The sequence below is a fragment of the Pristiophorus japonicus genome, chromosome Y (assembly GCF_044704955.1).
Source record: "Pristiophorus japonicus isolate sPriJap1 chromosome Y, sPriJap1.hap1, whole genome shotgun sequence".
NCBI classification, from domain to species: Eukaryota; Metazoa; Chordata; class Chondrichthyes; family Pristiophoridae; genus Pristiophorus; species Pristiophorus japonicus.
The window spans coordinates 3,296,741-3,309,262 of NC_092011.1; the positions used below are offsets into that span (position 1 = coordinate 3,296,741).

Below are 12,522 nucleotides of genomic sequence, written 5' to 3' on the forward strand. Positions count from 1 at the left end.
CGGTATCTGTGTTAAAAATAACATGTGTGATATACATGGGGAAAGTGTAGCTGGTATCTTTGTAAATAATAACACGTGTGATATACACAGGGAGAGGGTACCCTGGTATCTGTGTAAATAATAACCCTGTGATATACACAGGAGAGTGTACCCTGGTATCTTTGTAAATAATAACATGTGTGATATACATAGGGAGAATCTACCCTGGTATCTGTGTAAATAATAACTCTGTGATATACACAGAGAGAGAATACCATGTTTTCTGTGTAATAATAACCCTGTGATTATACATCGAGAGAGTGTACCCTGGTATCTGTGTAAATAATAACCCTGTGCTATACACTGGGAGAGGGTGTACTGTTATCTGTGTAAATAATAACATTTGTGTTATACATGGGGAGAGAGTATCCCGGTATTTGTGTAAATAGTAACCCTGTGATATACATAGGGAGTCTCTGGTATCTGTGTAAATAATAACACTGTGATATACACAGAGAGTATCCTAGTATCTGTGTAAATAATAACATGCGTGATATAGATGGGGAGAGAGTATCCCGGTATTTATGTAAATAATAACCCTGTGATATACATAGGGAGTCTCTGGTATGTGTGTAAATAATAACACTGTGATATACACAGAGAGTATCCTAGTATCTGTGTAAATAATAACATGCGTGATATAGATGGGGAGAGAGTATCCCGGTATTTATGTAAATAGTAACCCTGTGATATACATAGGGAGTATCCTGGTATCTGTGTAAATAATAACATTTGTGTTATACATTGGGAGAGAGTGCCCCGGTATCTATGTAAATAATAACCCTGTGATTATACACTGGGAGTACCCTGGTATCTGTGTAAATAATAACATGTGTTATCATACCCATCTCATCATAGGCAGTCCCTAGAAGCGAGGATGACTTGCTTCCGCGCCAAAAAGGGACGAGTTCACAGGTGTTTCAATGAAAGACCTAATATTCCACTTCCCGAATTACATCCTGTTTTGGTGGAAGATGCCTGTGCTTGGATTTTTTTAACGTGTGGTGGCCGTTGCACACCAGCCACCACACGGGCTTGACAGAGCTAGGTCTTGGTCCAGTGGCAAGGATTAACCAAGACAACTGGAGACCGAGCACGCACACATATCGCAATGTGGGCTGGCCCGTGCTGCCCCTGGGCCCTCGCCTCTTCTGGGCCCCAGATTCAGGCCTCTCTTGGGTCCCGATCACATTCCTCTATGGACTCTTGCTGCTCCTTCGCCCTTCCTGCTGTTCCTGCCCATAGAGCGACCTGGCGTTGTAGCTGTGGCCCTCCTGCAGCAGCACACGCTGCTTGCTGCAGTGGTATCTTTGTAAATAATAACCGAGTGTAATATACACTGGGAGAGAGTACCCCGGTATCTGTGTAAATAATAACCCTGTTATATTTATACGTGGAGTAAGTACCCCGGTATCTGTGTAACTAACAGCTCTATGGTATACGTGGGGAGAGAGTACCCCGATATCTGTGTAAATAATAACCCTGTGATATACACAGGGAGAGAGTACCCGGGTATCTGTGTAAATAATAACCCTGTGATTATACACAGGGAGAGAATACCCTGGTATCTGTGTAAATAGTAACCATGTGATTATACACGATTTCTGTGTAAATAATAACCCTGTGCTATACATTACGTATATGATTCTGATCCTGAGGATGAAATCATAGACCAGTATATTCAGCAATTAAAGCATATATTCTGTATCAAGTAGGTAAATATTCTGGTTCTGGTTACGTTACAATACTAGATTCCTATACATCTATGCCAATTTCCCATTTCTCTCAATAACATTTGAAATAAAACAGGCTAGTTCATATTCTGTTCTGTATAACGATACATTAGTATATATATGTACTTATGGATAGCACTGGCCTATTTCCCTTGGTGGAGGAGTTAATTACGAGGGGACTTAGTTTTAAGGTGGTTGATAGAAGGTTCAGAGAGGATTTGAGCGGACGCTTCATCATGCTGAGGGTTGTGGGGGTCTGGAACTCACTGCCTGGAAGGGTGATGGATGCCGAACCCCTCACCACATTTGAAAGGTGCTTGGATGGGTACTTGAAGTGCCGTAACCTGCAGGATTACAGACCTAGAGCTGGTAATTGGGATTAGACTGGATGACCTCTTGTTGGCTGGCGCAGATGTGATGGTAAGTACTGTAGGGTATTGAATACGGCTAAGGTGATCTCCTGGACTAGTTTCGAACGACTGGATGGGTCGGAGAGGAATTTTCCCAGATTTTCCTGGAGGAGGTTACAGAGATAGGGAGGGGTGTAGGGGCTGGACGAGGTTACAGAGATAGGAAGGGGTTTACGGCTGGAGGAAGTTGCAGAAATAGGGAGGGGTGAAGTGGCTGGAGGAGGTTACAGAGATTTGGAGGGGTTGTAGGGCTGGATGAGGTTACAGAGATAGGGAGGTTTGTAGGGGCTGTAGGGGGTTACAGAGATAGGGAGGGTTGTAGGGCTGGAGGAAGTCACAGAGATAGGGAGGAGTTGTAGGGGCTGAAGGAGGTTACAGAAATAGGGCGGGGTGTAGGGTGTATAGAGATTGGGAGGGGTGTAGACGCTGGAGGTGGTTACAGAGATAGGGTGGGGTGTAGGGGCTGGATGAGGTATAGAGATTGGGAGGGGTGTAGGGGCTGGAGGAGGTTACAGAGATGGGGAGGGGTTTACGGCTGGAGCAAGTTACAAAGAAAGGCAGGGTGTAGTGGCTGGAGGAGGTTACAGAAATTGGGAGGGGTTGTAGGGCTGGAGGAGGTTACAGAGATAGGGAGGTTTGTAGGGGCTGGAGGGGGTTACAGAGATAGGGAGGTTTGTAGGGGCTGGAGGGGGTTACAGAGATAGGGAGGATTGTAGGGCTGGAACAAGTTACCGAGATAGGGAGGAGTTGTAGGGGCTGGAGGAGGTTACAGAGATAGAGAGGGTTGTAGGGACTGGAGGAAGTTACAGAGACAGGGTAGGGTATAGGGGCTGGAGGAGGATACATAAATAGGGAGAAGTGTAGGGGCTAGAGGAGGTTACAGAGATAGGGAGCGGGCGAGGTCTTGGAGGGATTTGAAAACATGGAAGATAATTTTTAAATTGATATGTTGCCAAATTGGGACTCAATGCTCAAGGTAAGTGGGTCACAGAGCTGAACCAGGGCCTGAGGGTGCAAAGCTGGCCACTCTGGCTCCAGATTAACAAATCACTAAAAGTAGCGACATAGGTTAACTAGGCTCCTTCCGCTGCCTGTAGTTGTTTTCTGCATGCTCTCGGCGACATGACTCGAGGTGCTCAGCGCCCTCCTGGATACTCTTCCTTCACGTAGGGCGGTCTTTGGCCAGGGAATCCCAGGTGTCGGTGGTGATGTTGCACTTTATCAAAGAGGCTTTGAGGGTGTCCTTGAAATGTCTCCTCTGACCACCTGGGTTTCGTTTGAAGTGTCGGAGTTCTGAGTAGAGCACTTGCTTTGGGAGTCTTTTGTCAGGCATGTAAATAATGTGGCCCGCCCAACGAGTGTGGTCAGTGCTTCGATGCTGGAGATGTTGGCCTGATCTAGGACACTAACGTTGATGCGTCTGTCCTCCCAGTGCATTTGCAGGATCTTGCGGAGGCATCCTTGGTACTATACCTTGGAGTACTGTGCACATATCTGATCTCCATATCATAACAAGACTATAGAAGCACTGGAACGTGTGCAAAAAATATTCACAAGGACGATGTTAGAGCTGAGAGGTTATAACTGTCAGGAAAGGTTGAACACGCTGGGCCTCTTTTCTCTAGAAAACAGATTGACCTGATCGAGGTCTTTAAAATTCTGAAGGAGTTCGACAGGGTAGACGTAGAGAAGATGTTTCCATTTGTGAGGGAGACAAAAACTAGGGGCCATAAATATGAGATAGTCGAATAGGGAATTCAGTAGAAATTTCTTTATCCAGAGAGTGGCTAGAATGTGGAACGAGCTATCACAGGGAGTGGTTGAGGCGAATATCATAGGTACATTTAAAGGGAAGCTTGATATGTACATGAGGGAGAAAGGAATAGAAGGATATGATGATGGGGTGAGATGAAGAGGGGAGGGAGGAGGTTTGTTTGTAGGATAAAGACCGGCACAGAACAGTTGGGCCAAATGGCGTGTTTCTGTGCTGCATATTCGATGTAATTCTATGTTTTAAAGGCGTACATTCCATCCTTATTTTTCGATAATACTTGATTTGATGCTGTTTGTATTTAAATGGCAGAGAAGCGGGGTTGGTTGGAGCAGAGGCACAATGGGCCGAATGGCCTCCTTCTGTGCTGTATCATTCTATGATTCTCAGCAAGCACAGGCTGAGTATCTGGGAGATGCAATACAGAGTGGGTACTGTGCCAGTGGTGGGGTGGGGGGCTGGGTGGGGGGGTTGGCTCATCTCAAATGGCACGGGGTTACATTGGGAATAGACCAATGAAACAGGCCATTCGGCCCAACCAGGCCATGCCGGCGTTTATGGTCCTCTCGAGCCTCCTCATCTAAATCTATCAGTGTAACCGTCTGTTCCCTTCTCCCTGATGTGCTTGTCCAGCCTCCCCCTAAATCCACCTATACTATTCGCTTCAACCACTCCCTTTGGGAGCGAGTTCCACATTCTCACCACTCTCTGGGCAAAGAAGTTTCTCCTGAATTCTCCATTGGATTTCTTGGTGACTATCTTATATTGATGGCCTCTAGTTATGCTCTTCCCCACAAGTGGAAACATTCTCTCTGTATCCACTCGATCAAAACTTTTCATAATTTTAAAAACGTCTTTTAGGTCACCCCTCATCCTTCTCTTTTCCAAAGGTGTGAGATTGCCCCTATTTATAGTCCGGTTAGTCCCTCCGGGAGACACGTTGCACTCAGGGGAAGGGAGGGCGCTACCACTTCCCGGGAAATTGCCTGGGAGATAGCGGAAGCGTTGCCATGGCAGCGCCCCGTTGTTAGCGCGCCGACCCTTCACCGCCCCGCGGGTCATGCACTCTCGGGGCGCTCATTAAAGGGGAGGGCCCCAGCGCCCCGGGCCACCATCTTTTTTTGTCGGCTGACTCTCAGGTCGGTTCGACGATGGCGGACACTGGCGGGGTCCGGGCCGCAAGCGCACAGCCCCCAAGTACTCCGTGTTTGGGTGGTGGGCTGCAGCACCCCCCACCCACCGCCCCCCCCCCCAGTCCCACGCTGCCCTAAGGGCCCAGTGGAGGCCGTCAGAGGCCTTGCAGAGTGCGCAGCGGTCCTCCGCTTTAATCGAAGGGGTGGGGTGTTGAAACACGTCAGTACCCTGGTTACCTCGCCCAGAGGAAGTGGAACGTGTGATATTGCGACCCGCTTGCATTGAGGGGCGGTAAAGGCAATTCCGTGGTGGGGGCGGGATTTCTACGCCCGGCGCTAAATGTCCCAGCCCCAAAAGGTCACTGCCCCAAATCGGGCGCTGGCCAATTTTGCCCTCCCCTGCCAGTCTCTTCATCCTCAGCAGGTTGTGACTCTGTGGAATTCCCTGCCTCAGAGAGTTGTGGAAGCTGGGTCATTGAGTAGATTTAAGGCAAAGATAGAGTGTTTCTTAGCCGATAAGGGAATAAGGGGCTCTGAGGAGGGGGCAGGGAAGTGGACCTGAAGCCTCCTTGATAAATTGCAACATCCCCACCGACACCTGGGAGTCTCTGGCCAAAGACCACCCTAAGTGGAGGAAATTTATCTGGGAGGGCGCTGAGCACCTCGAGTCTCATCGCCGAGAGCATGCAGAAAACAAGCGCAGGCAGTGGAAGGAGCGTGTGGCAGACCAATCCACCCACCCTTTCCCTCAAGCACTGTCTGTCCCACCTGTGTAGTTCTCGTATTGGACTGTTCAGCCACCTAAGCACTCATTTTTGAGTGGAAGCAAGTCTTCCTCGATTCCGAGGGACTGTTATGATGATGATGGACCTGAGTTCATGATCGGATCAGCCATGATTGTATTAAATAGCGGTGCAGGTTCGAGAGGCCGTATGGCCTATTCCTGCTCCTATTTCTTATGTTCTTCTATTCCTGGTAGGTATAACCTCGCATTTTTGATATCATCCTTGTAAAAACAAATGTTGCACCCTCTGCAGTGCCTCTATATCCTTTTTATAATATGGCGACCACAATGCAACTTTCGACATTGGTCTAACCAGGGTTCGATACAGGTTGATCCAGTCACGAATCCTCCATTGTCCTGCTTATGACGTATTGGGTTAGAAAGTAGCCCTGTGTCAAGACTCGGCCAAAACTCAATGCAAATAATTTACTCACTTCACTCTGAGCCAAATTTGGATTCTGCCCCTCCCCACTCCTTCGATGTTTCTTTCACATTGTCAAATGCTTTGACTGAATGCTTCTCCAACACCCTGAGCACCAACACTGGCAGGAGGGTGTAATTAGACCGTGACATGTTGACATAGGAAGTCTCCATTATAAACGGGGACAGAGGAATTTTAATGGGGAAAGGATGTCACGTTTCTCTCACACTTCCTGTGCGAACAGGAAGTAAGGTTTTGGGAAGAGGAAGTTTGCACAGAAGAAAAAGATTTAATACAAAGGGAAAATGTGATCTCTCGTTACATCACGTAGCTTACTGTTGGCACTGAGACTCCTGATAATTGTTGCAATGTTGACCATAGCACCTTGGAAGGCTGGAACAAGGAAATGGAAGAACTTGGGGTGGCCAGCGAGTTTATTTGAGGTAAATGTACTACAATCTACCAGCAGAATTAAGAATGGATTGGAAGAGAAATTAGTGACCTTTCAGTCAAAGCATTGGACAAGGTGAAATAAATATTTTCCCGAAGAGAGCTATTTGACCAGGGAATTCTTAACTGCTAGGAGCTATTAAAGAGCTAGCACCTGCATGGAGTAATAACGCGACTGGCCTCCCTCTGTGTTGTAAACTCTTCGATTCTATGGAATCATCATCATCATCATCATAGGCAGTCCCTCGGAATCCACTCTAAAAGTGGGTTCTTCGGTGACAACAGTCCAATACGGGAATTACAGTCTCTGTCACAGGTGAGACAGACAGCCGTTGAAGGAAAGGGTGAGTGGGGAGTCTGGTTTATTGCACACTCTTTCCGCTGTCTGCGCTTGGTTTCTGCACGCTCTTGGCGACGAGACTCGAGGTGCTCAGCGCCCTCCCAGAGACACTACCGCTACTTAGTGTGGTCTTTGGCCAGGACTCCCAGGTGTTGGTGGGAATGTTGCATTTTATCAAGGAGGCTTTGAGGATGTCCTTGAAAAATTTCTTCTGCCCACCTGGGGCTCGCTTGCCGTGTAGGAGTTCCGAGTAGAGCGCTTGCTTTGTGAGTCTTGTGTCAGGCATGTGGACGATGTGGCCCATCCAACAGAACTGGTCGAGTGTGGTCAGTGCTTCGATGCTGGGGATGTTGGCCTGATCGAGAACACTGATGTTGGTGCGTCTGTCCTCCCAGTGGATTTGCAGGATCTTGTGGAGGCATCGCTGGTGGCATTTCTCCAGCGATTTGTCTACTGTATATGGCCCATGTCTCCGAGCCATACAGGAGGGCGGATATCTGTAGACCATAAGCTTGGTGCCAGATTTGAGGGCTTGATCTTTGAATACTCGCTTCCTCAGGCAGTCAATGGCTGTGCTGGTGCACAGGAGATGTGTTACCTCTGACTCCGGCATGATGGGTCAAATGGCCACCATCTGTGTTGTCTCATTCCAGCATCTGAAGGATGATGGGTAGTTTTGGGTACCTGAAAGGCACTATCAAAATGCAAGACTTCCTTTCAATCTGTAAAGGCAGGTTTATTGGTGAACTTTGGAGAATAGGTGATTGAGAATGGACACAGTCGAGGACTATAAATGTTACATCAAATCAGCTTCCTTACAAAGGGAGTGCAGGATGAGTTAAGACCACTTGACCAGCGAGTGAGCGTAAGGCCATCTATCACAGCTCGGACCAATCCCAAAGGCAGTCTGAGCAAGCTTTGTCCCACTTTCCACCCAAATCCACTCCCCTTGTCGCTGTGAACTCTCCCAGGCCTCTGGAGCTCAGCTCTCACCTTGGTCCATCCTCTTTATCTGTACTGATCCCTCTACCTCATTAGTCCTGATCCTGCCCCATACAACCATCCTATCTGAAAGTATCAATGGACCGATTACTCGACAGAAAACCTGTCACTTTAATTCCACACTCCACTCCCACTCCCACCTCTCCGTCCTCGGCCGCTAATGCTGTTTTAATGAAGTTCAACGCAAGCTCGAGGAACAGCATCTCATCTTTCGTTTCGGCACTTTACAGCCTTCCGGACTCAACATCGAGTTCAACAATTTCAGACCATAACATCTGCCCATATTTTTCTCCCTTTCCTCCTTCATTTGTTTTTAACCCCCTCCCTCTGATCTCATGTATTTTCTCTCTCTGTTTATCATGGCAGCGGTGATGATTCAGCCATTCACACCCTATCTAGACTCATCATTTTCTAACTACTGCCATTACAATCTCAAGTCAGCCCATTATCCCTTTTGTCTCTCCAATCTCTCCTGCCTTCCCCCATCACAGACCTTCCCTTTTGATCTTTCCTCCCCTTCCCGTTTCAGTGCTCCGACAGAATCTGTTCATTTCTAACCTTCGCAAGTTCTGACGAAGGGTCATCGACCCGAAACGTTAACCCTGTTTCTCTCTCCACAGATGCTGCCTGGCCCGCTGAGATTTTCAGCATTTTCTGTTTTTATTTCGGATTCCAGCATCTGCAGTATTTTGCTCTTGTTTGACGATCGGGGGCCTGTTTCCTTGCTGTAAATGAAATATAGTTGGCAAGAGTTTAGCAATGCGAGATGCATAAATGGCTGATATGCTGCAATTTCCCCCAGACACTTAACATTTGGAGGTTGAACATGAATTTGTGCAGCTGCATAGAGCGAGCAAGTGCAGCATTGGGCTCGATGGGACGAAAGGCCTGCTCTAAATCCATCCTTGGTGCTGCCTCACTGTAACTGGGAAGGGTTGAAAGGGCCAACACCCTCGGAGGGGGTTGCAGTGGGGTGGGAGTTGGGTGAGGAGGGGTTTGCGGTGGGAGTTGGGGTGGTGGGAGCACGCGTGTTGGAGCTGGGAGCTGAGTAACTGATACCATTGTTTTTTTCTGTGTGTGTTGCAGGTGGGCATCGTGGGGCTGTGAACCAAGCAATTTCCATGAGGAGGGGAGGAAGATGCAGCTTCTGCCAGTCCTGCTGCTTCTGTTACTGACGTTCACGAAGAGAAGCCGTCAGGTCTTGTCAACACTGCGCATGGGTCCGTAAAACCACCCTCACTCTCCAATTACTCCCCATGTACCATCATTCACCAACTATTCCCATGTACCCTCATTCCCCAATTATTCCCATGTACCCTCACTCGCCAATTACTCCCATGTACCCTCACTCCCCAATTACTCCTGATGTACCCTCACTCCCCAATTACTCCCATATACCCTCACTCCCCAATTACTCAAGATATACCCTCACTCCCCTATTACTCCCATATACCTTCACTCTGCAAATACGCTCCGTGTACCCTCACTCCCCAATTACTTCCTATGTACCCTCACTCCCCAATTACTCCCCATGTACCCTCACTCACCAATTACTTCCTATGTACCCTCACTCCCCAATTACTCCCCATGTACCCTCATTTCCCAATTACTCCCCATGTACCCTTATTCCCCAATTACTCCCATGTACCTTCACTCTACAATTACTCTCCGTGTACCCTCATTCCCCAATTACTCCCATGAACCCTCACTCCCCAATTACTCCCCATGTACCCTCATTCCCCAATTACTCCCATGTACCCTCACTCCCCAATTACTCCAATGTACCCTAACTCCCCAATTACTCCCATGTACCCTCACTCCCCAATTACTCCCCATGTACCCTCATTCCCCAATTACTCCCATGTACCCTCACTCCCCAATTACTCCCATGTACCCTCACTCCCCAATTACTCCCCATGTACCCTCATTCCCCAATTATTCCCATGTACCCTCACTCCCCAATTACTCCCCATTTACCCTCATTCCCCAATTACTCCCCATGTACCCTCACTCCCCAAATTACTCCCCATATAACCTCACTCCCTAATTATTCTCCATAATATATATATATCACTACTCCCAAATTATTCCCCTTATATTTATCATCTCTCTCTTATCACTCCTCATAATTTATATCATCATTTACTAATTACCCCACAAATATGTATATATTTCATCATGCTAATTACTCCTGATAATATATATATCATCACTCATTAATTACTGCTTAGACACCACCAACCTAATTACATCTACATAAAATATCACCCTCTGTTTATCTCAGCACTCCCTAATTACTCCCCATATTATAAGTCATCACTCTTGAATTGCTTCCCATATATATGATATACACTGCCACCTTTACCACAGTCACATCAATCAAATACATCGAAGGCAGACAGCCTTCAAAAATATTGGCTTCAACACGACTGTCGCTCAACCCGACCAATCCAACAAAACTGTCGCTCAACCCGACCAATCCAACAAGACTATGGTCAACCCGACCAATCAGCAAAACTGTCCCTCAACCCGACCAATCCAACAAGACTGTCACTCAACCTGACAAATTCAACAAGACTGTGGTCAACCCGACCAATCCAACAAGACTGTTGTCAACGCGACCAATCCAACAAGGCTGTCGCTCAACCCTACTAATCCAACAAGACTGTCGCTCAACTCGACCAATCAACAAGACTGTCGCTCAACCCGATCAATCAACAAGACTGTTGGTCAACCCGACCAATCAACAAGACTCCCTTCAAACTGATAGTTTCAATCAGACTCTGCCTGAAACTCGTTACCCCTGAGCCATAACGTGTGTCCCTAACACACCCCATCCACCCATGGGCAATGAGTCGAGTTGTTAATGGCTGTGCAGCACTGGTGGGCAAAGATCCCCTTTATTCATCGAGCGATTTATTCCGTTCCAGCTGCTATCTTGGATGATCACACCACGTGTAGCAGGGGAGAGAGGTTAGCGCTCGCACTCGCCAGAGAACAAATCAACAGCATCAACGAGTTCCCGGCCAAGGCTCGCGTGGATGTGGAAATCTTTGAGCTTCACCAGGACAGTCAGTACGAGGCAACAGATATGAGTACGCTCCACACACAATGACTGCCCGTGATCGATGCTATATGTGTCTGTGTCTGTGCTCATCAACCTGTCTGTGTCTGTACTCATCAAACTGTCTGTGTCTGTGCTCCACAACCTGTCTGTGTCTGTCTGTGCTCATCAACCTGTCTGTGTCTGTGCTCAACAACCTGTCTGTCATCGACCTGTCTGTGTCTGTCTGTGCTCATCAACCTGTCTGTATCTGCAATTGATTCATACTGTTTGTGCCTGCCGGGTGTCTGCGTCGGATTCTTATCAATCTCTCTATCTGCTGTCTGTGTCTGTGTCTCTCCTTATCAATCTGTCTGTGGCTGTTGGTTGGTTGTGTTTGATTCTTAGCAATCTGTCCCTGTTCTGTTTGTTCTGAATTTATCAGTGCCTGTGTGTCTCTATCCATCCCTTTCTGCTGTTTCTGCCTTTCTTTCTCTGTATGCATGTATGCATGTCTGTCTCTGCTTCCCATACCTTTGTGTTTGATTGTCTGCATTATTCTTTCACTGTATTTTGCTCTTGCTCTGTTATTGTCTGTGTTACCTGTCTGTCTCGCTGTGATTGTTGTCTGTCTCTCTGTTTTCTGTCTGTCTCTCTGTGTTTTCTGTCTGTCTCTCTGTGTTTCCTGCCTGTTTTCTGTCTGTCTCTCTCGGTTTTCTGCCTGTCTCCGGTGCTTTTGCTTTCTCTACCTGCCTTTTTGTTTCTATATCTCTCTGTTTTTATGCATTTACCTGCATTTTTATTTTTGTCTGAGGTTGTCATTCCCTCACCTCTTTCTCTCCTCTCTCTCTCTGTCACTTTCTCTCCCTCTCCCTCTCTCTGTCTCTTTCTCTCCCTCTCCCTCTCTTTCTCTCTCTGTCGCTTTCTCTCCCTCTCTCTCTCTTTCTTTCCCTCACCCTCTCCCCCCCCTTTCTCTCTGTCTCCCTCTCCCTCTCACTCCCTCTGTCTCTTTTTCTCCCTCTCTCTCTCCCTCTCTCTCTCGATTTTTCCCCTCTCTCTCTCTGTCTCTTTCTCTCCCCAGCTCTCTCTCTCTGTCTTCCTGCTTGCCTGGCTCTCAGTTATTTCCCTGCTACCTACGGACAACGAGGGAAGGTAAAAACCCTCTGCTGCATCGAGCCTGTCGCACACAATTGCGATAAACAATTGCATATCACCATATATAGACTCTCCACCCCACCCGAAACCACATCTCATGGGAGAGGAAAACAACCAGATAAAAGAAAACAGCCCAATTTGGGGGTAAGAATCTGGGATATTCCTCTCTGACCCATCTTGGTGACCACAACTGGTCCAGGAGATCACTCTGGCTCTGAATTCCCTGCAGTACCTAACTTTC

The 12,522-nt window shown here is 47.6% G+C and overlaps 1 protein-coding gene across 1 annotated transcript in view; it reads left to right on the top strand.

The window, feature by feature from the left end:
• The first annotated feature begins 7,695 nt into the window (after positions 1-7,695).
• The window catches only part of LOC139241068 (glutamate receptor ionotropic, kainate 5-like), a 1,689,468-nt gene continuing 1,684,641 nt past the window's right edge, over positions 7,696-12,522 (top strand). The window contains exons 1-3 of the mRNA XM_070869761.1: positions 7,696-7,751; positions 9,170-9,303; positions 11,014-11,178. Coding sequence (XP_070725862.1) covers positions 7,696-7,751; positions 9,170-9,303; positions 11,014-11,178 — 355 coding nt within the window. The remainder of the gene's footprint in view (positions 7,752-9,169; positions 9,304-11,013; positions 11,179-12,522) is intronic.